Raw genomic sequence first — 25,424 nt, forward strand, 5'->3', positions numbered from 1 at the left:
GGTGACCTACCTACCGGGAATCCTACCATTGGTGAAAATTCACAAACAGCAGGGGCTAGTAGCTGTGGTGACAGTGGGCTACTACCTTATTGTGGTCACTTGGTCTACTAATTGCCTTGTAGGGTACCCCTCTACAAGGCTTGCTAGATTTTGTGGCAACAAAATCAATTTTTTTTGTTTAAATTTTGGGCAATGGAATTGCATGATAGTCAAATCGTATTGTTTTATGGTTGATTACTCAAATTGTATGTTTGAGCACGGGAATTGATTAAGGCTATTGTTGCAATGAGTATGGTCGCTTGATTCACTACACAGATTGTAAATCAGACTGTACAATTGATAGAGTGCTGAGGTTTTTCTCCTTTTTTTCCTTTCTTAATTAAATTTGCAATGGAGATTTTTTTTTGAATATCAAATTTTAGATGGCCAAGAACCAGATTTTGTTTAATAACATCAAAATGAAAGAAACACCAATTTTTAAAAAAATTTGAGTGGGCTAAAAACGATTTTCCAGACAAGGTCTGAAAGAATTTTGGCTAATAATTGTCAATGGTGAATGGCTAGAATTAGAAAACAAGGCTTTGATACCAAATGAGATGAGCAATGTTTGTTCACACACAATATTCCGAATATATACTGAGCGTATATATGTTGAGTAAAAATGATATGATGGAATATGGTGAGGGTACACTCAGAGTATACACCTAGGCTGGATGCCCTTTCATGAATAGTCATGTCTTTCAGGACATGTCCTTTCATTATGCTAATTATAATATATATATGTGTGTGTGTGTGTGTGTGTTCATAACATTTACTTTCTTGTAGCTTTTCAACTTTTGGTAGCGTTCATCTAAGAAATGTTTTGGGACAAATTTTCAGCAGAAATATCTGTGCATTTTATCTACTTTTGTGGAATGTGTTGAGTATATTTCTTAATGAAAAATGCATGCTGAAACATACGGAAATCATCATTGCACATTGGACACGATGTACCCTAGAAAACCCACAAAGTGGAAAAAATGGCAAACTTGTTCTATTAAGAACTTGGTCTCCCATACCGGGCATAATGAACCATCAGAGGATAGATACAAATAGCTTGAGCAGCCTCACTGCTACTCCTTAACTACCCTTTCTCCCTTTTCTCAAGCCCCTGCTCCGCCTGCACACTTGAATGAAATCCCTCCACTCTAATTGTGTACAAGGTGATTTCCCCTCCATTTCTTCTTTTATAATTAATGACTAAAATTCCTAACCCTAGATCTCAATGGCTAAGATTAAATCTTTCCATCTCAAGATCAACAATTGTGACTTAATCTCTTATTGAGATCACTTAAATCACTCAAGTGACTCAAATTTATAATAAAGTTTCATTTAATCATAAACACAAAAGGTACTTTATAAAATTGCTTTACAAAGTTTATCATCTACAGAGGCAATCTTCCACATGCTAAGACACCAAGCCATTGTGGAAGTCCTACTAAGCTACACAATCCAACACTCCCTCTTAGCGAGGAAGATACTTCTATAACTTGGATCCATCTCCAAACTCATCACATCCACTGTAGCTGCTCCCTCAGACACAGAAGTATGTCCCTCTACTTGGAATTTGAGCGGAGAACCATGCTCCTAGAAGCCTCCTGCTCCTGAGCATCCTAGTTTGGCTATTTTACCCCTTTGTTGCCCGCTGCCTGAGCCTATTGTCTAGTGCCCAAAACTTGCACCCACTACCCAGACCTTCCTACACACTTCCCAGGGATGCCCAGGGCCTCAAATCCTTGCTGGAAAATCTGATGTGCTACCCACAGCCTCTTGCTCACAGTTAGCGTCCATATGACTCTTCGAAACATAAGCCAGTTGTTTCTGTCCATATGACTTTAATATCAAGGTCTTGCTCGTCACAAAAATTAAGTGAATTATCTTAAACGTATGCATTTAAGTCTGGATAGTTATTTGTATCAATCAGATTCAAGCCAACAATATCACAAAGAAAGGTGGTGTACAGAAAAAAAAAAAGGGAAAAGGAAGAAAAAAAGAGCTCTGGTCAAATTTCCATATATTTTACATGCTTTGATCCCCCTCTTTTCTGTCCACAACAATCAATTGTCTTTGCTATGTTGGGTACCCTTAAGGCTTAGTGTTGAGTGCTAGAATCCTCTTTAGGGAAGCCCTCTTCAGGTGACTTGCTTTCATCTGATAAGTGTGTGGAAGTGGGAGCCAAGCTGACAGTGCTTCCTCTCCTGAGTTGCCATTGATTTGTCTCGAGAGTAGACCACACATATCCAAAAGACAAGTTGAGTGTTAACAAGTTGTTTTTGAAAACTCTTATACCCATCGTACAATGCATTGCTAGCTTCTCAGACTCGGTAACCTATTTTTCCTGTTGTGTCTAGTCATTAGCAGCTTATCTTTAATTGCTTATGTCTTGCCTTTGTTGTTCCTTCTACAAGTTCAACATTTTCCTCTGCTCTGGTGTCTATAATGCTGTTATGGACTTCTTGCCAAGCCTTCTTTGTTTGAAGTTGAGTCTCCAAGAACTCCTCCCCTCTCCACAAGATTGCTATAGCCATAGATGATAAAATTTTGTTGATAAACTTCATTTTCTGTTTCTTAATGCAAATTTGTTTGTAGAAGTTGTCAATAGTAAGTCTAAACTTCAAAATGCTACTGCAGGTGGACCCATTAGAACTCCTCCCCTCTCCACAACATTGCTATAGCCATAGATGATAAAATTTTGTTGATAAACTTCATTTTCTGTTTCTTAATGCAAATTTGTTTGTAGAAGTTGTCAATAGTAAGTCTAAACTTCAAAATGCTACTGCAGGTGGACCCATTTTTAAGTGTTAGTGCAGCTCATAACATTGGTGAAACTGTTCGGCATCAACTTCATGAGCATCACTCTCAAGTAGCAGAAGTATTCATACATATTGGTATGCAATGTTAATTTAGAAATGCTTGACCTGTGAGTTTCCTTTGTTTATAAATAGTGAGAAACATGTAATCTTTTATTCGATTTGTTTATCATCTTAGAATATGAAGTTAGCTAATGTGCCAAAACACACGATCACATGATAAGGGCATCCTCGTAATTTGATAAGAAAACCAGCCTCTTTTAGTTATCTTTGATGTTCCATGGAGGTCTTAATGCTTGTACTAATGCAAGAATTGAAGACCTGGGGTTTGAGGATGCAAATCTTAGGATGGACATCTAGACTTGGAGGTTAGCGCTAGAATTATCTTCCCATGTACTTGTTTGATACAACATATCTAAGGTTTGTAATCTTTAAGAAAGACAATAGTGCTAATGTGTAGAAGCTTGTCAATTATGTGTTGAGGAGGACTTTCCGGTGTTGATGCTAGCATGTAGAGGATCCTTGGTGGAGTGACAATTTTTGGCTGGGAGTGACACCTAGCTAGGAAGAGTTAGTGGCTAAGGTTTTCTTATGGATCCCCTAGCTAGAATTTGGAGAGCTTGTCTTGTAGCAGCTTTGTGATGAAGTTGTGGGATGTACTGGTACTTCATCTTATGTGTTTGTGTGTAAAGTTTCCTGTTGTCCAGATATTATGGATAAGTGGATTTGATTTTCAGCTTATGTTATCTTCTTCATTGAGAAGATTCAGTCTTGTTGTTCATGCTGCTTTGACATAACATACAAGTGTGTCTTTTAGATGATTTAAAACATATCCAAAAGATAAAAGAGAAAATTTTGAGGAAATGACTGCATAACACTACTCTCTTTTTCATGGTGAATGTACAGCATGATGGTGAATTGATCTTGACTAGATAGCGTATCCATATCACTCTGGACAGAAACAACTAGCTTATGTTTCGAAGAATATTGATGTAGTTGAAGTTGTAACTAGAGTCAGTCTTCATAATGTAATTTATCATTGATGTATTTATTATATTTATTTTATTTTTGTCAAAGCATGTTCTTCATGTTTAGAGAGTCAAAAAGAGTCCAAAATAATTTATTTTGAGTCGAAAGGAAAATTATTTGAGTCATGTGCATTTGGACATTTGTAAGAAAGATAATTTTTTATTTTATTTCGAGTCGTAAGTCCACAAGATGACCAAGTCGGACTAAGCCCTCAAGGAGACACCTATTCGACCCTGCTAGACTGCTATATATAAAGGACAAGTTCGACCTACTTGAGAGTTCATTCAAGAATATAACAAGAAGTATTTTCTAACCTAGCAAAGGAAGAAAAGGCCAAGTCAAGAGAGAGTGAAGAGAAGTCAAAGCATAAAAGAATATTCTATTGTTGTCCAAATTTCTGACCTATTACTGACTTTCTATGGGAGGCCGAATTTTCTGAAGTAATTACAGGACCGAAATCTTCTGTGTTTGACCAGATTGGAGCAGATTTGACTAGCATTGACTTTGACTCTTGGAGGTGACTTGGAGGAGGGTTGGACTCGGTATCTTGGTGGAAGTTTGGTCTCTGTCTTGGTCTTGGATATCATTCAGTTTGATCTAATTTTATAAGAGAAGGATTGTTGGGTTTTCCCCTTGTGGGTTTTTCCCTAGCCTCTGGCCTAAATTTGGTGTCTCTTGTCTCATTGTGATCACTATATTTTCCTGAAAGGTCGAACATTTCTATAATTGCTTGATGAAGAAGACATAAGAAGTAATAAGAAAATCATTTAAATTTCACAAGTAATTATCAAGAAAACAAATCAAGTGCTAGATGACATTACATTTGGTTGCTCAACAAATGTTGGCAACTTAGCACATTAAGTCTTATGATAACAATTGATATGGGGTATCAATTAAGTGCAATGTTCCACAAAATATTGTTGAAAATTGGGACAGCTATGGGATGAATTTCCCCATAGGAAACCCTCATATCCCTAAAGAAACCAATGATGCCCCAAAGGTGAATCCAAATTGATAAAAAAATATTATTATTAATATGGCGCAAAATCATCATGGGCAAGCAATCATTAAAGTCTTGAAAATATATTTAATAATATTTTATGCAGATTCGAATTTAAACATTTCCCTCCATAAGCTTCAAGTCGGCTTCATATCGTCCATGTTGGCCTACTCTAATGGACACGTCCTTTCACTCATGGAAACAGCTATAAATTGAGCCTAGTTTGTTCTCCAAAGAGACATGGTTCAATCTGATCTAAGGTTCATATGTATTCTCTCTGAGGTAGCTCGCTTGACAAATTCGTGAGGATCAAATGTATCTTTTAGTGGTTCGAATGATCATCAAAGAGGCTCGCATTCTATACTTCTATGACTCGTATTTGTTCTGTGATTCGCATAAATTACTAACGCATTCTACTAGCTCTATGGCTCGCATAAATTACAGCGGTTCATCCTATTTGGTTCACACAAATTATAGTGGTTACTTTTGTGATCGCATTATTTTTGTGGCTTGAATTCTCCACCGTAGCTCACTTTGTTAAATCTATTATGGCTCACATCTCAGTGACTCGTATTATCCCTCTATGGCTCGTATATTATCTCCATGATGTTAGAAAATCAGAAGGTAGAAAGATTTTCTTATGTTGACAATTACTTGTGAAAATTCTTGTATTCTTGTTAACTTCTTTTATGTTTTTCTTTTATCTCCTTTTCATCAAGAAACTATCAAATTAAAAGCATGAAGATCAGTGACACCAGATATAGGCACTCGGCCAGGGAAAAGCCCCTATGAAGGGGAAAACCAATCATACTCTTCCACTATTAGATTCAAAACAAATTGAGACAATCCAAGACCCTTTTGACCTAGACAAAGACCTCCAATCACCAAGCCAACCCTTCCTTCAAGTAGACAGACTTTACCAAAGTCACCAAGTGTCAGCTCCTCAAATACTGCTTCAATCCAGAATTTTGGGGCCCCAGCAACAAAATTTCAAACCTACAGTTACTGCAAAAATTTTGCCCCCTGTAACTTGCACATAAACCCTAAAAATCTTGCTCGTGGGAGAGAGAGAGTGACGTTCCAAACTTCGATTTTTATTTCTTCTTGGTTTAGGTCTTTCTTCTCCTTGAATTCGCTCCTCTTCTTGTCTCTTTTTCTTGCATATCAAACTTGTGTGAGTGCTCCTCCGAATTAGTTGAACTATCTCTATTTATACTGCTTCCACAAGGTCGAATTTGTTGAGAAATCGAGGACATGAATAGTTAAAAGATTTCTCTACTTGATAACTTCTTGTGATATACTTTTACTTCTTAGCTTATAGTCTTTTCTTCGTTACGTTATTATTGTGTTCTTTCCATAAATACAATTACCAATATGCATAATAAAAGACAAGTGACACAATATGTAGGCTTGTCAGCTAGGGCCAAAACGTCTCACCTCTTGAGAGGAAAACCCGATCAAAATTCTTCTTCTGGATCTTCAATTGATGAGTACCAAGACCATGACAAAGACCCTTGACTTTAGTATCCTTCCAAGGGCCTTGTCACTAACCTTGATGCCCTAACTCTTCCCTTTCTTCTACTTCTTGATCTTGATCTGCTCTCTTCGGCTCCTAGAGAAACTCGATCTCTATCCTTCACACTACTCCTCAACTTCCTCTAGAGAAATTCTGTCTCTATGATATCATTAGCTTCCTCTAGAGAATCTCGGTCTCTAGATCTCTATGTCAGTTACCCAGAACAACTACCCTAGAGGAGGCTCTTCTTTGCTTGCCCAAAAGAATACCTTCTTCACTGCCTCAGAAGAATACCTTCTTCTCTGATCTAGAAGAGCCCTTCTTCGCTACCCCAGAAGAAACCTTCTTCGCTATACCTAGAAGAATCCTTCTCCCTTCTTCGCACTTCTCTTTGACCTCTTTCTTTGCACTTCTCTTTGATCTCTTCTTCATACTTTTCTTTTACCTCTTCTTCGTACTTCTTCTTGATCGAATGCAAGTCGATTTTCTTGCCTCCAAGTGAGGCCGAGTGTGGCTATATATAGTATATGCACCTCCACACATGTCCTTTAGGCTAACATGTTCACTAGTTTTTAGGCCGACTTCTTCTAGCATGTTCTTCCATTGTTGTAGGCCGACTTGAAGAGGTGGGTGACAAGGTCTTGGAGGATACTTACATAGACAAGATTGACCTTTTCAAAGTGTAACATGACTTCATTACATGACAATGACTATCATTTTATGACTAGATGACAAATAATTCCTAAAGACTCTCAATGGGAGTCTTGACTCAAAAATAAAATATCTTGCTCATGAAACCCATGAAGCAAGCAATACAATAAATTTATTTTTCTTCTATAAATCTCATTACATAAAATCATAATTACATGTCATTATGAAGACCGAACCTAGTTACACTTTTCAACACTCCATATTAACAAGGGAGATATTCATAATGGTACTTGGACTTTCTCAATTTGAAGAATTTCTCATAAGAAGAATTCAGATCGGTAACTCATTTGTATAGCATCATATCAACCAACATTGTTACATAGCAAGGCCTTGACTAACAACTCCATCTCTTCACAAGATCTGAGCTCAATGTTGGCGAGACAAATGATTTATAAACACCCTCATCATTGTCTCTCTCAGAACATCCTCTGTTGAAGAAAGTGTAACTAGGTTCGGTCTTCATAATGACATAATCTTTGTAAATGATGTAATAAAAGAGAATAAATTATTTTTGTATGCTTTGCTACATAGGTTTCATGAGCAAGAAGTGTCATAGGTCAAAAGACTTCTTCTTGATGTCATTAGGATTTATTAATATGTCAAAGAGTCATGTCATGTGTAAAGAAGCTCTTCATGAGCCTATGTAAATGTATACAAGTCTACAAAAGTGTGTAGCAGCCCTCCAAAGACCAAGATCAATCCTCCACTAGCAAGCACAAGAAGTTTGCAAGCAAATCTTTAAGGAATTCATTATGTCGGCTTCAATATTAAATTAAATGTATAAATGTCAGTCATGTCGGCCTAGAATAATAGACATGTGGGTTCATGTATTTAAGTCGTCTTATTTTGGAGCACAAACCACTATAAATACCCGTCAAGGTATTCGCAAATAGGAGGTACAAAACTCGCAATTTCCTCTCTGAAATTTCGTATTGGTATAGGAGAAAATCTGCACTACAGGAAGGCAAGTGTTCTGGGTCTCGGATGAAGAAGTATCACCATACCATTCTGATGGGTATGGGAGCAGAGATCTGCACTACAGGAGGACGTACCTCTGCACCTCCGATGGCACAATAAGGTAAGCAAACAGTTCGGATGGGTACAGGGATCCGATCCGTAGTCTCAGTGATAAGTATAAATATAGTGATGTGAAATCTCGGTGAGAAAGCTGGCTTGACATCTCTCGGATGGGTATCATGATTCCATAGAAGATCTTAGTACAAGGAGGAATGTTATCACAATCTCGGTGGATCTATTTCCTAATAGTCTATATATGCATATGATGAAGAAGGGCTCGGAACCCTCATTGTCTTTATGTACTCACTGTATTGGATTAAGATCCCATTGTGTAATCACAGTCCAGAAATTCATTCTCTGCATGCGCTCATAGTTAATGTGATGATGATCTCAGCTAGAATACAGTGATAGAGGTATGATGAGACAGTCATCATGGTGATTGTCATAATGAAGCTCTCGGTGCATCGATGAAAGCATAGAATGAAGATCACAGTGAAGATCTCAATAGACCTTGTTGACATGATGAAGAAGCAACAGTGAAGATCTCAGTGATGCAGTACTGATGGCTTCAATGATGATGATCTCAATAGTGACGAAGAAGAGGATTGATGTCTTGGCCTTGGAGTGGTAGAATAAGTCAAGGGTCATGATCTTGGTATTCATCAATTAGAATCTCTTAAAAAAGAATTTTGTGTGGGTTTTCCTCTCCGAGAGGGAGAGGTTTTGGCCCTGGCATAATTCCAAACATCTTGTGTTCTTGTCTCTTTGTTTTTGATAGTAGTTTGATGAAGTAATCACACACCAATGCTGGGAAAAATACTGAGAGGGTGGTGGGGGGTGAATCAGTGTTTACAAATCAATAACTTTTTACATTTCATATTCAAATTTCTATACACGACTTTACTGAATGGAACTTGCGTGTGTACGTGACTGTTCTTAAGACAATTAGTGTATACCCTTAAAGATACTGAATCATAAAGCTTTTGAACCAAAAAATTGTACTACCCAAAGACATTCTGAAGATCTACTGTCATGTTACAGAGTTCTAAACAAATAGCAGCAAAGATCACCCTTCTTACTCAATCAATCAATCAACCAGACTTAATCACCTTATACAATTAGTTTTGCTTTAGATCTAATGAAGACATCATTGAAAAACAACCGTAAAACAGCAGCACTGATCAGATAGATCAGTCATTTCTGAACAACAAGCCCTTTTTTTGCATATGCGACTTGGAAGTGCTGAACTAGAGTTTATACGCGCTTTTACCAAGGCGAACCTGCGTATAGATCTGCAACTAATGACTTAGAACTTTGCAGCTTTTCAAGATTTCAGATATACCCAGATCATAGCATATAAAGGATAAAACATGTGTTAGCAATCAGATCTAGAATATCCATTATCAAATCATACAATGATAAGTCATTTAAGGTCTCATGATCCTGATCCATCATTGTATCCAAGGGTACTCAAGATATTTCAGATCTGTATCATAACCATAGCCCTTACAACACAAAATATACTTCAGATAGAAGTTTTCATGGAAAACCCTTTCACTTGCACACTTAGCCCCTTGATCTTCTCCTCCTTATATACTTAGAGCCTTTGTCAATACCATGCACCAAAACAACTCTTAGAACTTATGGTATTCTTAGACAAGATCAAGTAATTGTTATTCGCTCAATATTGTGGGCTAATACCATGGTAGAAACCCTTGGTATTCTTTAACCTTAATTTTCCATCCCATACGCACTTTTCCTTCTGTGAAACTGCGTGCATACATATATGTTTCTTTTATTTTGTGTACCTGTGTGTATATGCTACTTGGACTAGGGTAAACAACGTATACAACTTGAACCAACTTAAAACATTATTTTTCTTCAATTTCTTGATTCTGATCTGTAATCCTTTGTTCCATCATCCTGTTCTTCTGTGCCATTACTCTGTTACCTCTGAATTGACCTGTTATAATGTGAGTTGCCATCATACATCACTTTTGAACTGATTCCTTTGAACTGCCCTGCATTTTGTCACATTTGTAAACACAACTGCCATGCATTCTGTCACATTCTGTTTATACCTTTATCAAGTAGTCCATTCATCAAATAGGTTGTCATCAAGGACAACTCATCAGGTAGGTTGCTATCAAGGACAACACCTAATACATAATACCAACAATCAAGCTTCTGATTCTGAGCTGTAAACCTTTGACCATCATTCTGTTACCTCTGATATCTTTGTTCCATCATTCTGTCACCTCTGATCTGACCTGTAGATTCATCTAGTTACCATATACTTGTTTTGTTACAAGTGAGTTGCCATCAAGGACAACACATGCATCATAATGCCAACAATCTCCCCCTTTGGACTTGATGGCAACCACTTTGGTGTTTGGTCACCACAACCTGTAAAAATCATCGAGACGAGCACCAAGCTTTTCAAAACATCAAGCTACTCTCCAAACAGCAAGCTACTCTCCTAGTTTGACATCAAGGGCAAAGGGCTGACCAATGTTAAATGAAGACTTCCATATTTGAACTGCTGAATATGAACACTGATCATGCTCCCCCTAGGCACATGCTGAATTCTCTAATCAAACTCCCCCTTAGTACATGCTGAGATGCACTATACTGTCCATGCTCCCCCTGAGCACATGCAGAGTCTGCAAAAATATTTTTCAAAAGAATAACATGACTCTATAACTCAACTATGTGAGTATGACCTTCCTATCACCAATGACTCATACATACATCAATCTCCCAACCAAGTGGGGATACAAATTTGACTCAACCACTATTATGAATATAATTCATAACAAGTTAATAAATAAAATAAATATAAATATTAAATAATTAAATATTAATTAGGTTAAATGGTGATTAAGTTAAGTGAAAAGGCATGTCTAAAAGACATGCCCATTCATGAAAGGTCACCTGCTGAGGTATAAAAGTGGGGCCTCATTGTACATTCAAATCCTCTTATACATTTTATATATATTAATAAATTATTATATCAAATACCTGTGTGTATTTTTATATTAAAGCCTTCAAGTTACCAGTTTTCGTGTTTCAGCTCTACAAGCTATCAGTTTTTCATACTTCAGCATAGTTTTTATGTTACAGTGGTATCAGAGCCATGGCACACGATATAGTCATGTGGGCCTTTGAATGCAGTTCGCCGCACAATGTGCCATTACATTCACGTCGTGAATGCGTCGAACATTTTAGTGAAATTCAAGAAGCATTTCAGCATTTGAAAAAATCAATCGCAGATGTTAAAGCATGTCGAGAGGAAAATGTGGAAGAAGAAAAAGAAGAAGAATTCGATCAAAATGTTGATCTTAATAGCAATGAAAATGATCGAGATGAAGATGATGTAGATAAGGACTATCTTGAAAAACAAGAAGATGAACAATGTCATAGCAATGAGGAAGATGCTAGAGAAGACGTTAATAAGGATGAAGATGAGGTCAATGATATGACTCCCCAGGAAACTGTTCCAGATATTTCTAAAACTCAACTTCAGGTGACAAAAACATGGTTTTCACTTGAATCTACAAGTGCATCTGATGATATGACATTGTCAGATTCTAATGTCCCTGGTCTATCTAAGATTAAGGGAAATGGTAGGGGCAGAACCGATTTATATCCGCTACTCAACTCTAACTCCGTACACAGTGGCGGGCCCCCTCCGCAGGCAGAATTCTATGCGCGACCCAAATCTAACTCAAGACAGAGAGGCGGGCCTCCTCTGCCGGCAGAATTCTATCTGCGGCCCAACAAAATAAGGAAAACCTCCTTCGGGAACTTGTCTGCCGAACTGAGCGAAGTGAGCGAAAGGGAGTTCCCAGAAATAAGACCTGTAGAACAAAGAGGAAATGTTAGGGCTATTAATGCTAGAAGCAATCCTTCCACGTCCTTTGAGAAACCTGTGTGGCCAAACTTCCGTGAAATTAGCCAACCAATGGGCCCAAGCCGAAGATCTTGCGGAGCAGAATGGGGAAGCATGTTATGTAAAAATGCCTGGTATGATATTATGCATCGTTCGGATTTGGATGAAATGAAATTGGGGTTTAAGAAGGCTTCCTAGTCTCGTTTCGAGAAATGGGCGTCTTCTCTGCATAGTTTGCACGATAGCCATGACAATAGAAGGCCTGTGAAGTTCCATTCTAGCCCTTATTTGCATCTTCTGAATTTGTATCTACACAAATTTGTTCCTATATCTGATTTTTTTGCTCCTAGTGTGTCTGTACATCATTTTTTCGAGGAGAATCCATCAATATTTTCTCGTGCCGATTTTGTTGTTCATACCTTTGTACAGTTTTGGTTGGTGAATGACGATTTTTCGCCCTTACTTTCACGGGTTTGCCAATATTTTGGTATTTTGTTACCTATTAATAATCGATATCATAGGTATGCTCTCCCCAGTGTAGAAATCACGGAGGCTATAAAAATACTGGTCAATTATCTAAGCAGTACTTTGTGTTGTCCTCAAGAAGAGTTGAATTCTGGATGGAGAGCTGCATCACAAATGGATACGTTGAGATTGAGGTCATTTTCCTTGGCACAGAGTAGTTTGGTTGTGCCTGCTAGATGGTCCCTTTTGTTACAGAGGCCTTTGTATAGGTTTATATTACGAGCTTTTAGTTATTGGCCAGTAGGTGTTTGTCTGAAAAAGGCTACACAGATTATTGATCTATGGTTGGATTATTTACAACCTTGGAATATTGGTGAAGAAGGCGAAATGATGCCTGCTCTCGAAGAGGATCATTATTTGGATGAAGAGAATAAGATGCTTAGGGATAGGGATCAACGATTATATCCACTTCCAGGTAGCTTGCCTCAAAAGCAAAAGGTTGGTACTGACTCTGTGGGATCATTAGTAAAAAGAAGCATGAAAGAAAGTTGTTATGGATATAATGATCATTGGCAAAATTATGTTTTGGCTAATTATCCTTTTTATAGCTCTCTTCTTGTTCAGTTTCTTGTATTTGCCCACAATCTTCTTGTTCAGTTTCTTGTATTTTCCCACAAGTTCGTGCACATCAATACCAAGGCAGTTCTTCAGATGACTCACAAGGTATTAAGTGTTTTGGTATCTTCAAAAGAGCTACTATGTCTTATTCGAAGCATAGATTCGACATACAATGATGTGAAGTAGGGAAGTGCACCAGGCGGTGTTGACAACTTGCATAAGGTTGTGCCTGCCTGCGTCCCTGCATTCCAGCCGTGCTCCCTGACTGTTGGCTGCTTGCGTGTCTGCTTGTATCCCTGCATCCGCATTGTTGCATCGACCTATCCTCCTCGTGGGTTCTTGTGCTCGGATCAGATAATTGCCAAGGCCCCAGTCCCGATTTCTGCACATTCAGTAGATCTCTTGTACTTGGGGGTTTATTGTGGCAGCGACACCAAATCGGGCCCCAATTGTGGTTTATTGTGGGAACGACACCAATTCGGGCACCAATTGCGGTTATTTGTGCAGCGACACCAGTCGTAGCTCAGAGAAAAGGACGCTGGTGTAATCGACACAGCGGTCAAACACACAACATTGATGATCAACGTTGATACGCTGGTTGGATTATAACGTCACGGGTCAACGTGTTCTTGTCGACGTATGTCTCCATACTATATCATATTACAACTTAATAAGGTTATAATTGTGTATATCAGACAAATATTTTATATATGGTGTGACCACAGACAGGTTTTATATATATAACGTTTAATTAAAACATATAAAAAAAATAAATCAGTATATATATATATATATATATATATATATAGAGAGAGAGAGAGAGAGAGAGAGTTATTAAATAATGTAAAAAAAAAGAAAAAGAGAGAGAGAGAGAGAGAGAGAGAAACAGTGTTATTAAAAAATATATATTAAAAAAAATAAATAAATAAATTAAAAAAAAATAAAGTTTTGAAAATAAAATTAAAGAGAGTTAAAAATAAAAATAAAAATTAATTGACTTGTAAAAAAAATTTGAATGAAAAAAAAAAAAAATAAAAATAAAAAAAATAAAAAAAAAATATATATATATATATATACAAGGAAATAGTACTGATAAGCTACATGATGAATTGATGATGAGACGACAGACATTAAGTGAAGAAAACCCTCAGCGTTAAAGCTTTGAGGACAAAGCTTTCGAAGGAAGAGGTTATGTTATGAATATAATTCATAACAAGTTAATAAATAAAATAAATATAAATATTAAATAATTAAATATTAATTAGGTTAAATAGTGATTAGGTTAAGTGAAAAGGCATGTCTAAAAGACATGCCCATTCACGAAAGGTCACCTGCTGAGGTATAAAAGCGGGGCCTCATTGTACATTCAAATCATATTATACATTTTATATATATTAATAAATTATTATATTAAATACCTGTGTGTATTTTTATATTAAAGCCTTCAAGCTACTAGTCTTTGTGTTTCAGCTCTACAAGCTATTAGTTTTTCATACTTCAGCATAGTTTTTATGCTACAACCACCCAACCAAGTGGGATTACATATTTGAGATGATCTCAAAAGTCAATATATGACTGAATGTTACAATTATTACATCATAGGTCTCTTCGTGACCTTTACATCAAATGATATACATGACATTTATTACAAAGACCAAAGACCTAAACAAGATCATGATAATTATCAGCAACTATCATACATCATATATGATCGGCAAGCATCTGTCAGCAGTATCGAGAACAACAACATGTATATGTCCATCATCAGATCGCACGATAAGAAAATGTAACTTTAATATCATCAAGCTGTGACTAAGTTTCCACATATATATATATCAACTCATCCACTTGATCTTATCAAGATCAACTTGCTCAGTTTCTTTAGTAGAAAAAACCTTAACATAGCCTTTCGTGAATCAACTACGCATATGTCATATCTCCAACCAGTAAAACAAAACCATTCACATCATATCATATATATGTGAAACCACCATAGTCATCATCCATGACCATAACATCATCATCGTAGCTAGAATTGCATGATCTTTCCACAAGAACCCTCAATATATCAACCATGTCTCATCACTAAGGAACATCCCACATTTGATAAACATCAACCATGATAAACATATGTGAGAACCAAACCTATTAGCATAATGTAAGAAGTCATCATCATTATGTGACTAAGCCATGTCTCCAAATAGCCATGTCTTCAAATAGCTATGTCTTCATGAAACCTCCAATAACACCATTCTCTTGGCCAATTTTCTTCATACAAGAGGATCTTTTATACCAACATCATTTACCAATGTGCGATTTAAGTAATCATTCATGTATCCAGCGTAATATGTATCCATCATAGAGATAGCAATATATATCTAGCTTCTCATCAAAGTGAAAAGCTAACCATGGGCTCACAGTCATTTGTCAAGCTATCTTGATACCATCAAGTGGAACAATCTTCAACCAATATACCATGTGAGTTCTAAGAACTATAGGAATCCTCATTCATAACTGCTCCCTATGAAATTTATGCATCTTTGAAGGCATGATGGCATCAACATCATCAAATAATGAAGATGTGTACTCAAGCTTTGTTCTTCTCCTTGAACTTATGACGATCACCATGTAAGCAACATAACATTAATAATAATCATTATGCACCAAAGACTTCTAAACATAATGACAACAATGCATTATTAGAAGCATAGCATATTTTCCCTCTGAACCTGTGCCAACTATTCACTGTCAGATCTGATTATTGCATATATCAGTTAGAATCATCAAGGCATCATCATTGACTAGTTATACGTCACGTCATCAATAACTTATGATTGTCAGAAACACTTCTAAATAACATCCACATGCTGTAATCAATGTTTTTAAAACTAGAATTGGTGACCGGACCGGTCCACCTAATGAACTGGGTTACGAACCAGAACTGGTCGAATCGGGACTGGTTAGGTCTAAACGAACCGGTTTTAGAAAAATATATTAAATATTTTTTTTTTAATGAAACAAAACTATTTTTAAGATTTAAAACCATGATTCCAAGCCAATAGAGACAAAATATGCAAAGTTTGCTCATTTATATACTATTTAAAGGTGAATATATCAAAATGGCACCGAGTGCAATACATATCATCGACAAAATAGTAAAATACATAAGCAATGAGGCTTTAAATGGCTTATAAAGTCCAAAAACAATGCTGCAAGCTATGAGGCCATTGGACTACTACAAGTCTACAGTGTACACATGATCAATCATCAAGTTCATCACCACTACTAGACACGGGATCGTCATCAGCAGCTACATAGACATCATCTGGTTCAGAGTCTGAGGATGCCTTAGCCTGATCCGCAACCTCAGTAGCAATGCCACCAATAACAATAGAAGTGGACCTAATGGAAGCACGAGTTTGTCAACCTGCATGACTAGTGCCTTCCATTGGTCCTTTGCCTTTCCTTGATGTCGCTACTGATCCTGGTTCTGATGCCACCACAAAATTTGCTTCATCCCCCGCTAATGCCATGTCGATATCAAAATCTTCCTCAAACACAGGATCTTTAGTCTCCTCCACCCATTCTGATGTTGGATCAATATCGTCCAACACAATGGGATCTAGATCAGGTATTTTGTTCATCATTTGGTTCCTCCTTAGTCGAAGGTTGTATTGCACGAAAACAAGATTAGTTAATTGTTTTTGTTCTAAACGATTTCTATTCTTCATGTGTATGCGCTCAAAAACAGACCAATTGCGCTAACAACCTGAAGCACTGTAAGTTTGGCTGAGGACTCTAATTGCAAACCCTTGCAATTGAGGACACTGGCTACTAGATGATTCCCACCAATGCGCTGCAAAGAAAAAGACATTAATTAGTAACTTAGTTTATAATTTGAATTGTAAAGAACATAAACAATTTTAACTTGAAAAGAAAAAGAAATTGGAAATTGGAATTGCTTACCTGGTTGATCCACATCTCTTGCCATCTTTGCCAAGTTTTTGCCAAAGGTACCACCTACCATATTGAAAACAGCAAGTTGTCTATGTATTTCCAACTGATTTGCATGGGTAGGGACCATGCGCTCCAAGCAATCAATCAATCCAGCTCTAACCTCCCCATCTGGTAGATCTCTTAGCCAATCTTTATAATGATACTTTGGGTTCAAAAAATACCTAGCTTCATGTATAGGATGATGGATTTGATTGTTCCATCTGTTATTAATGATCTCCCATATACGGCCATATTTAGCTAACCTGTCCTTGTAAGCTACCCGTATCTGCTCCTTTTCCTGATCCATAGCCTCATAAATGTAGCCCATGGCCAATTTTCCCCCATCCACCATCCTTAGCACCTTAACAAGGAGCTCAGTAATTTTCACAAGCTCTACAGACCTTTTCCAAAAATAATTGTCAAGCACTTTCTTTTTGGTGTCTTTTCCATCTTGTCTACGAGTCCACCGAGATTCAAACCATTCTTCAGAAGAAAACATTTTCTGCAAGTTTTTATGTTGACCATTGAGACATTGCAATGTGAGGAAGTGAGTTGTAAATCTTGTAATTGCAGGCCTAACAAGCTCTTTTCCCTCATTGGGTTCAATACCCATGAGTGGTTGTAGAAGTATTTTGTAATGCACTTGGCATGCTCTATAGTGTTTTTTACCCACTCCACTTTGCATATGTCCTCAAGCATGAGCTCTATGCAATATGTAGCACATGGAGTCCAAAATATGGTCCTATATTTGGACTTAAGCATCTTTCCAGCAAGAACATAGTTTGAAGCATTATCAATGATGACCTGCACAACATTATGCTCCCCAACTTCCTGAATAATGTCATCCAAAAGCTCAAATAGAAGGGTTGCATCTTTCACCTTATCAAATGCATCAACTGATCTCAAAAGCATGGTTCCTTGAAGGCAAGAAACAAGGAAATTAATGATAGTGCGGTTCTTTCCAGCGGTCCATCCATCTGACATGATGGAACAACCTGTTTTGAGCCATGAATCTTTAAACTCAACCAAATACTCATCAATGGAAGATATCTCTTTTTGCAAAAAAGCTCCCCTCAAGTCATTCATACTAGGGCCTTTGAAGCCCTTTCCTGCAGCTATAACAGAGTCCCACATAGCTCGGTAATAAGGTGAGCGAGCAACATTAAATGGGATATCTGAATCATACCACCATCTAGCAATGTATTGATGAGAAGTTTCTTTGCATTTTTTTTTCCAATGATGATCCAAAGTGGGTTGGCGACTTGGCTGGGAGGAAGTGGGATTAGAAGAGGCAATGTTGGCAGAAGATGAGAAATAACATTGGATGTTTGTTCTCTTTGTTCCTTTTGATGGTTGGCCACAAAAAGGATGAACATAGTGAAAGGGGTCATTGGTGGAAGGGATAGATGTTGAGTCTTGAATCTCATAATCATCATACCCACTCTCTTTCATGGCTTCTAATAATTCCCTCTTCCTTGCAATGTCATCTTGGATGGCCTTCTCCCTAGCCTTATCCTCATAAAACTTTTCAAGCTTGGAAATGTATTCTGCCCTAATAGGACCTAACACTACATTTGGTGCATCACATGGCTTTACCTGGCCTCTTACCCCAGCCAAGTGTTGTTTCAATCTAAGAATACCCCCACCTCCAATAGATTTATGGCATAATTTGCATATCATTTTTCCATCAATTACAACACAGTGAGCCCATGTTTGCTTGAAATAATTACAATTTGTAAAGAAATATGCCATTTAAAAAAAATTGTAGCTAAGAAACATCGAAACCAAAGCTAAATTTAGGAAAACAAATGCACATGTAGGCTACAAAATTTGATAGCATAGAACTAGAGATTTGATAGCGTAGAGGGGCTAGCGTAGCTGACACAGAGGCTCCCAGAGCTGACGCAGGTAAAGAAATGCTAACGCAGGGCCAGCGTGAGACAGAGAGGGGCTGATGCTAGGGTTGACACTAGGGTTGCAGGAGCAGTTTTGTGCTGAGGAGCTGCTGGAAGGGTTTTCCGAGGTTTCAGCCAGGAGATTTCTCTCAAACTGTGAGGTATACCTGCTAAGGAAATTCTTTGTTGTGTAGGCTAGTTATGACACCTAGATTGTACTCTGATATTGCTTAATAAGAAAACCCTCAGATAGTTGCACCGGTTTTCCCGCATTGGGTTTTTCCAAGGACATTGGTCCAAAAATAATGGTGTCATGTGGTGTGTTTGTTCTTGTTTCTTTTAGTTGCTGATTTGTAATATGTTGAGCATGCACTGGTGTTTATTTTCAGTATTTACTTTGTAAATAACTTGTTAAAGAAAAATTAACAAGTAGGTAGGAATAAATCAGAAAAGGTGCATGAAGGGTTTCTAAATTAAGTAAACTTAGAAACTTCAACAGATTCTAAATTTGAATAATTGTTTCCACCTAGTAGCCAATTGTCTTTCCCGTTGTCATTGTTCCTTTGAGATGTCTTCTTCTTTTGAGGTTCTTTCTTCTTTTGATTCTTTCCCATTGCTACAACGGATCTCCTTCGAGCGATCAAGCTTCTGCCAAAGGACCCGCTCTGATACCAATTGTTGGGAAAAATACTGAGAGGGGGGCTGGGTGAATCGGCATTTACAAATCAATAACCTTTTACATTTCATATTTAGATTTCTATACACAACTTTACTGAATGGAACCTGCGTGTGTGCACAACTGTTCTTAAGACAATTAGCGTATACCCTTAAAGATACTGAATCATACAACTTCTGAACCAAAAAACTGTACTACTCAAAGACATTCTAAAGATCTACTATCATGTTACAGAGTTCTAAACAGATAGCAACAAAGAGCACCTCATACTTAATCACCTTATACAATCAGTTTTACTTCAGATCTAATGAAGACATCATGGACAAACAACAATAAAACAACAACACTGATCGGATAAATCAGTCATTTCTGAACAGAAAGCCCTTCTTCTGCATATGCGATTTGGAAGTGTTGAAACAACGTGTATACACGCCTTTACCGAGGCAAACCTGCGTATAGATCTGCAAATGATGACTTACAACTTTGCAACTTTTCAAGACTTCAGATATACCGAGGTCATAGCCTATAAAGGATAAAACATGCATTAGCAATCACATCTAGACTATCCATTGTCAAATCATACAATGATAAGTCATTTTAGGTCTCATGATCTTGATCCATCATTGTATCCAAGGGTGCACAAGATATTTTAGATCTATATCATAGCTATAGTCCTTACAACACAAAATATACTTCAAATAGAAGTATTCATGAAAAACCCTTTCACTTGCACACTTAGCCCTTTGATCTTCTCCTCCTTATATACTTAGAGCCTTTGTCAATACCATGCACCAAAACAACTCTTAGAACTTATGGTATTCTTACACGGGATCAAGTAACTGTTAATTCGCTCAATATTGTGGGCTAATACCATGGTAGAAACCCTTGGTATTCTTTAACCTTAATTTTCCATCTCATACGAGCTTTTCCTTTTGTGAAACTGCATACATACATATACGCTTCTTTTATTTTGTGTACCCACGTGTATACACTACTTGGACTAGGGTAAACAATGTATACAACTTAAACCAACTTAAAACATTCTTTTTCTTCAATTGCTTGATTTTGATCTGTAATCCTTTGTTCCATCATCCTGTTCTTCTGTACCATTACTCTATTACCTCTGAATTGACTTGTTACAATGTGAGTTCCCATCATACATCACTTCTGAACTGATTCCTCTGAACTACCCTGCATTTTGTCACATTTGTAAACACAACTGCCATGCATTCTGTCACATCCTGTTTATACCTTTATCAGTAGTCCATTCATCTAATAGATTGTCATCAAGGACAACTCATCAGGTAAGTCACCGGATTCGTCCTAAACCCCCTACGAATCCCGAATCCAACGAATCCGACACGATTCGGTCCGGATTCATGTCCAAATCATATGACACGTCATGTCCTTTTCCGACACGTCGAATCCGAGGTCGTGTTACGATTTTCAAAAGCGTGTCGCGATTTTGGGAAACATGTCCTGTTCATGGTAATGTTAAATTCTTAAAGTAAAAGTGACATTCTCGGTAATCTTCATTTTCATCCTTTTACTTAAATTTTTAACATTACCATGAAATGACTCAGGATGTTTGAGAGTGGTTCCGACCTCATTGGATTTCATATGGAGAAAGTAGAATTTTAGATTTCATTCAAAATCCAGCAGACTTATCAGTTTTTCAGGATTTTAGGATTGGGGGATTGCAATGTTTCCATTGAATGTTGTCATGTATTAGGGTATGGAACTCGTATTTAATCAAGAGCACCAATCCCTCTATGTACCTTGATGTTAGTGACATTGGTTGTCGAACTCCTGTATCATGACCCTCCTAAAAATGTACGCATCACTCAAACGAAATCTTGACTTGACATGTTATGCTTGTTCTATCTTATGTTAATGCTTAAAGGGTGATATTAATGACAAATATCCCTATACAGATACAGAGGTAATGACAAAGATACCTCTGGATATTAATGCTTAGAGGGTGATATTAATGACAAAGATCCTGATTTTCCAACAAGACTAAAAAATTAGACATTTCTCATGGTGGCAAGAGGGCTAAGCATAAGAAATAGATAATAGATTGACATGTATTTGAATTTTGTATGTACTATGCATGCAAATAGCTATCGATGAAGATCTATGTTTGAAATCAATAAATTTGTATCATTAATTAAAATTTGTGTAAGAAATATGATAATATCTAATTTTTAATATATATATATATATATTCTTAATAAAATAATATATATCGTGTCCTGTTCTGGGGGGTCAACGTGTCCGAATCCGACACCACGAATCTCGAATCCTACGTGTCCCGAATCCCCGTGTTAGGTGACTTAGCTCATCAGGTAGGTTGCTATCAAGGACAACACATGCATCATAATGCCAATGACTTATAATGTAAAGAAAATCAAGCTAAGATAAATAGTAAAAACACTTCACAAATTGTTATCATGTTAAGAAGAATCACTTTAATTTTGAATGCCCTAGATTCTTCAACATGGTATCAGAGCGAGGTTGCAGTGTAAGGAAGGGCAGAAAAGAGACATTTAAGGGTCAAGTTTCTACAACGCATCAAAGCTAGCTGAAAGAATCAAGATCTACATTCAAAGATGAAGACCTAGATCAAAGAAGCAACCTACAACAACAAAGACAACAGGGAAAAGATGAAGCATTCAGATCTCAAGATACCTGGCAACAACTTTGGTGACTCCCACAGTTTTGGTCTATGTCATACCACAATGATCACCATCATCTCACAATGACATGATCTCAACATAACAGTGATTGAATATTTTCTATAAAGAGAACAGTCTTGACAACTTGGTTTCCCAAAATCTTGATGATACATACTACATATAGAAGCAGATCATCTACAGTAGAGTGTTCAATAATGGGTCTCACTACACCTCAGTGATAGTTTGTATGAACAGTACTTGATGTAGAATGGAGGTGTTCATTGACACAGCTAGAGTAACTCTAACTGATGGGTCTCTATGCATCATGGCAAGCAACCTCAAGTTGATGCTGCATACTACAAGGTTCCTTATGTAGCCCAATTATATCAACAGTTTGTTGATATATAAATCAAGATAGCTCAAAGGCAAAGAAGGCAATCTGCCTATCAAAGATCTCAGTCGAAGGAAGCATCAATACATCTGCTCCAACTACTGCCAACATTATCAAGGTGAAGATTTCATCTTGACATCTCAAGTAAGTATTTTTCATTAATCATTTTTCTTTGAAATGACTTCATGAATGCAAGGAGATCTATAGATAGATGGGTCATCAAAGGTCCTTGCATAGAATAAGAAGGATTGACAAAATCCTTATGGAGAAGAGAAGTCAGTGAACAAGTCTCTTTTGAATTCATGAGAAGGACCTCTTAGAAGTCCTCTCATCTCTATGTAGCAAGAAAGGAGACAGAAAAGAAATATATATGAAATGCTAGAAGACGTACTCTCTGAAATGCAGTAAAGAAGGTCATCTTCATGAGATCTCAATTGGGAGTTTGGAGAAAGATGATAAGAACACAATCATCTTTTTTTCTTAATAAGCAAGATGACAAGTGTCCTTGGGACAAGGAATTTTCCTCATCTAACAACTTGTGGTACTTGTGCAAAATGGAAAAAGGATAAGTTGTGGACAAAAGTGTTGAAGGTTAAAGGACTAAAGCATGAGAATGGAAGTTTGGTCCTCAAACAAGACAAATTAGTATAGCTAAGATTCAATGCTATGGAAAGATTATGGAAAGAAGCTCATGTCGCCGGAAGGATGAAAGAAGCTGAAGAGGTAGGGCCATGGAAAGAGGGAGTAACAAACCTCTACTATGAGTGAGATGGTGTCTCTCACAAAAGGGTCCAAGTCCTTGTAGATATGACCATGATAATAAGATGCATCATGACATTATGGATGCATTAAAACAAGAGTTCATGATATTACCATTGGAATCATGAAGGGCATAATCCATGACAGTTTAACTTGAAGGATGTAGCTCGTGGGAATCTCATTAGACATTAAAGGAAACGAAGAAGTCATCTAGGACAAAGGAAAAATTTGCCAAATAGGGATATGCAAGATCCTGAAGATTCTCTGATGGAAACGTCAACAGAGGATTCACTAATCTAGAGAGGTAGAAAATGTTTCATCAGGAAATCTAACTTATGATGAGATGATGACATGAGAAATGAAGCAGTTTAAGGGATTGAAGATCTTTTCAATCAAGAAAGCTGCTGGAAGAAGCCTAGATGACCTAAAGGTAAAATGAGGTATGTATGCTTGTATTTGTATTTAATGTTGTAATGTCATATGGTTGTAGGTAACGTGAATCAAGCATGATCAAGAGGAAAAAGATTTTCCTGGAAAGGATGCAGAGAGACATCAGTCACACTAGATGAAATCAACATAATATGTCCTCATATGAAGTATGAGGTGGTTGACTATAATTGAAGCACTCAGATTGAAAGCCCCTGGGAATGGATGGTGTGAGGATGGAAGAGATTGTGAAATATGCAACCAGGATGAAGGCAATCAACATCCAAAGGATCAAGAAGATTTGACTAGGAAATTTCCCAAAAAGATATGAAGACTCTGATGGAAGTCTGAAAAGATGAAGACCCTTGACAACAAATATCTTTGGGAGATGTGTCAACGAGTATGCAAGGTGTTTATACCTACAAGAAGATGTCACTAGAAAAGACCATCACCAAAAAGGTAATATGTGATTTGTTTTTGGTTTCTAAACTCTTGGAGAATGTATGGGTATGTGTGCAAGGCCAAGGTAAGGAGAGTTGTGAAGGATGTCACAACTATGTACCTTGTGATCTAAAGCAATCACTGTTAAAGGAAAAGTGAAGATAATGTCCCTATGAAGGAAACCTCAGATATGAAGCCAAGGAGGATACTTTCCAGGAAAGAAGGAATGACATGATGAAGGAAAGTGATGGATGGTTGCACCCTACATATGAAGAAATTGATGACATCGAAGTCTTGGATCATCAATCAACTAGAAGACCCTATAAAGTATTGATGATAGAGTCCCTAGGCAAGAGGAAGGTCTAGGAGGTTCCGATGAGTAAAGGAACTCGAGTAAGTTTTCGAGCGAAAAGAAACTTGGAACTCATCCCTTGTTAAGAGGGAGAGTTAGGCACACCACTCTTGTCTTCAGGTTGGAAGAAAGAATCGAGGATTGTGTAATCATCTGGCATCCGATACTCTTTGAGGATGTGGTAGGGCATCCAAGACAAGAGGACCGATATTCTTGAGGGCTGGGAACCCTAGATGTGAATAGTCCTACTAGGGCATACTCGGAGAACACCCGGGTGGGTACGACCCTAAGAGAGACAATGATGATGCATGTCTATCAGTCATTGGGCTCGCCAACATTGTGTGCTCTGATCTAAGTGAGAGATAGATCTATTAGTGAAGGCCTTGCTAAATGAAAACAATGTTGGTTGAAATGATGCTATAACAGATGGATTGCAAATCTGATTCTTCTTATGAGAAATTCTTCAGATTGAGAATGACCGAGTAAAGAAAGTGTAACTAGGTTCGGTCTTCATAATGACATGATCTTTGTAAATGATGTAATAAAAGAGAATAAATTATTTTTTTATGCCTTGCTACATGGGTTTCATGAGCAAGAAGTGTCATAGGTCAAAAGACTTCTTCTTGATGTCTTTAGGATTTATTAATATGTCAAAGAGTGGTGTCATGTGTAAAGAAGCTCTTCATGAGCTTATGCAAATGTATACAAGTCTA

At 37.3% G+C, this 25,424-nt stretch overlaps 1 protein-coding gene across 3 annotated transcripts in view; it reads left to right on the forward strand.

Moving 5' to 3' along the window:
• The window catches only part of LOC149201967 (metal tolerance protein 2-like), a 479,526-nt gene that overhangs the window by 359,191 nt on the left and 94,911 nt on the right, over positions 1–25,424 (forward strand). For all 3 annotated transcript variants that reach the window (XM_089403043.1, XM_089403042.1, XM_089403044.1), the window contains one exon: positions 2,822–2,927. In XM_089403043.1, coding sequence (XP_089259169.1) covers positions 2,822–2,927 — 106 coding nt within the window. The remainder of the gene's footprint in view (positions 1–2,821; positions 2,928–25,424) is intronic.

This window comes from Pinus tabuliformis, chromosome 2_1 (genome assembly GCF_031772625.1).
Source record: "Pinus tabuliformis cultivar Carrire ecotype Pingquan chromosome 2_1, CPIR1, whole genome shotgun sequence".
In the NCBI taxonomy this organism is placed as follows: domain Eukaryota; kingdom Viridiplantae; phylum Streptophyta; class Pinopsida; order Pinales; family Pinaceae; genus Pinus; species Pinus tabuliformis.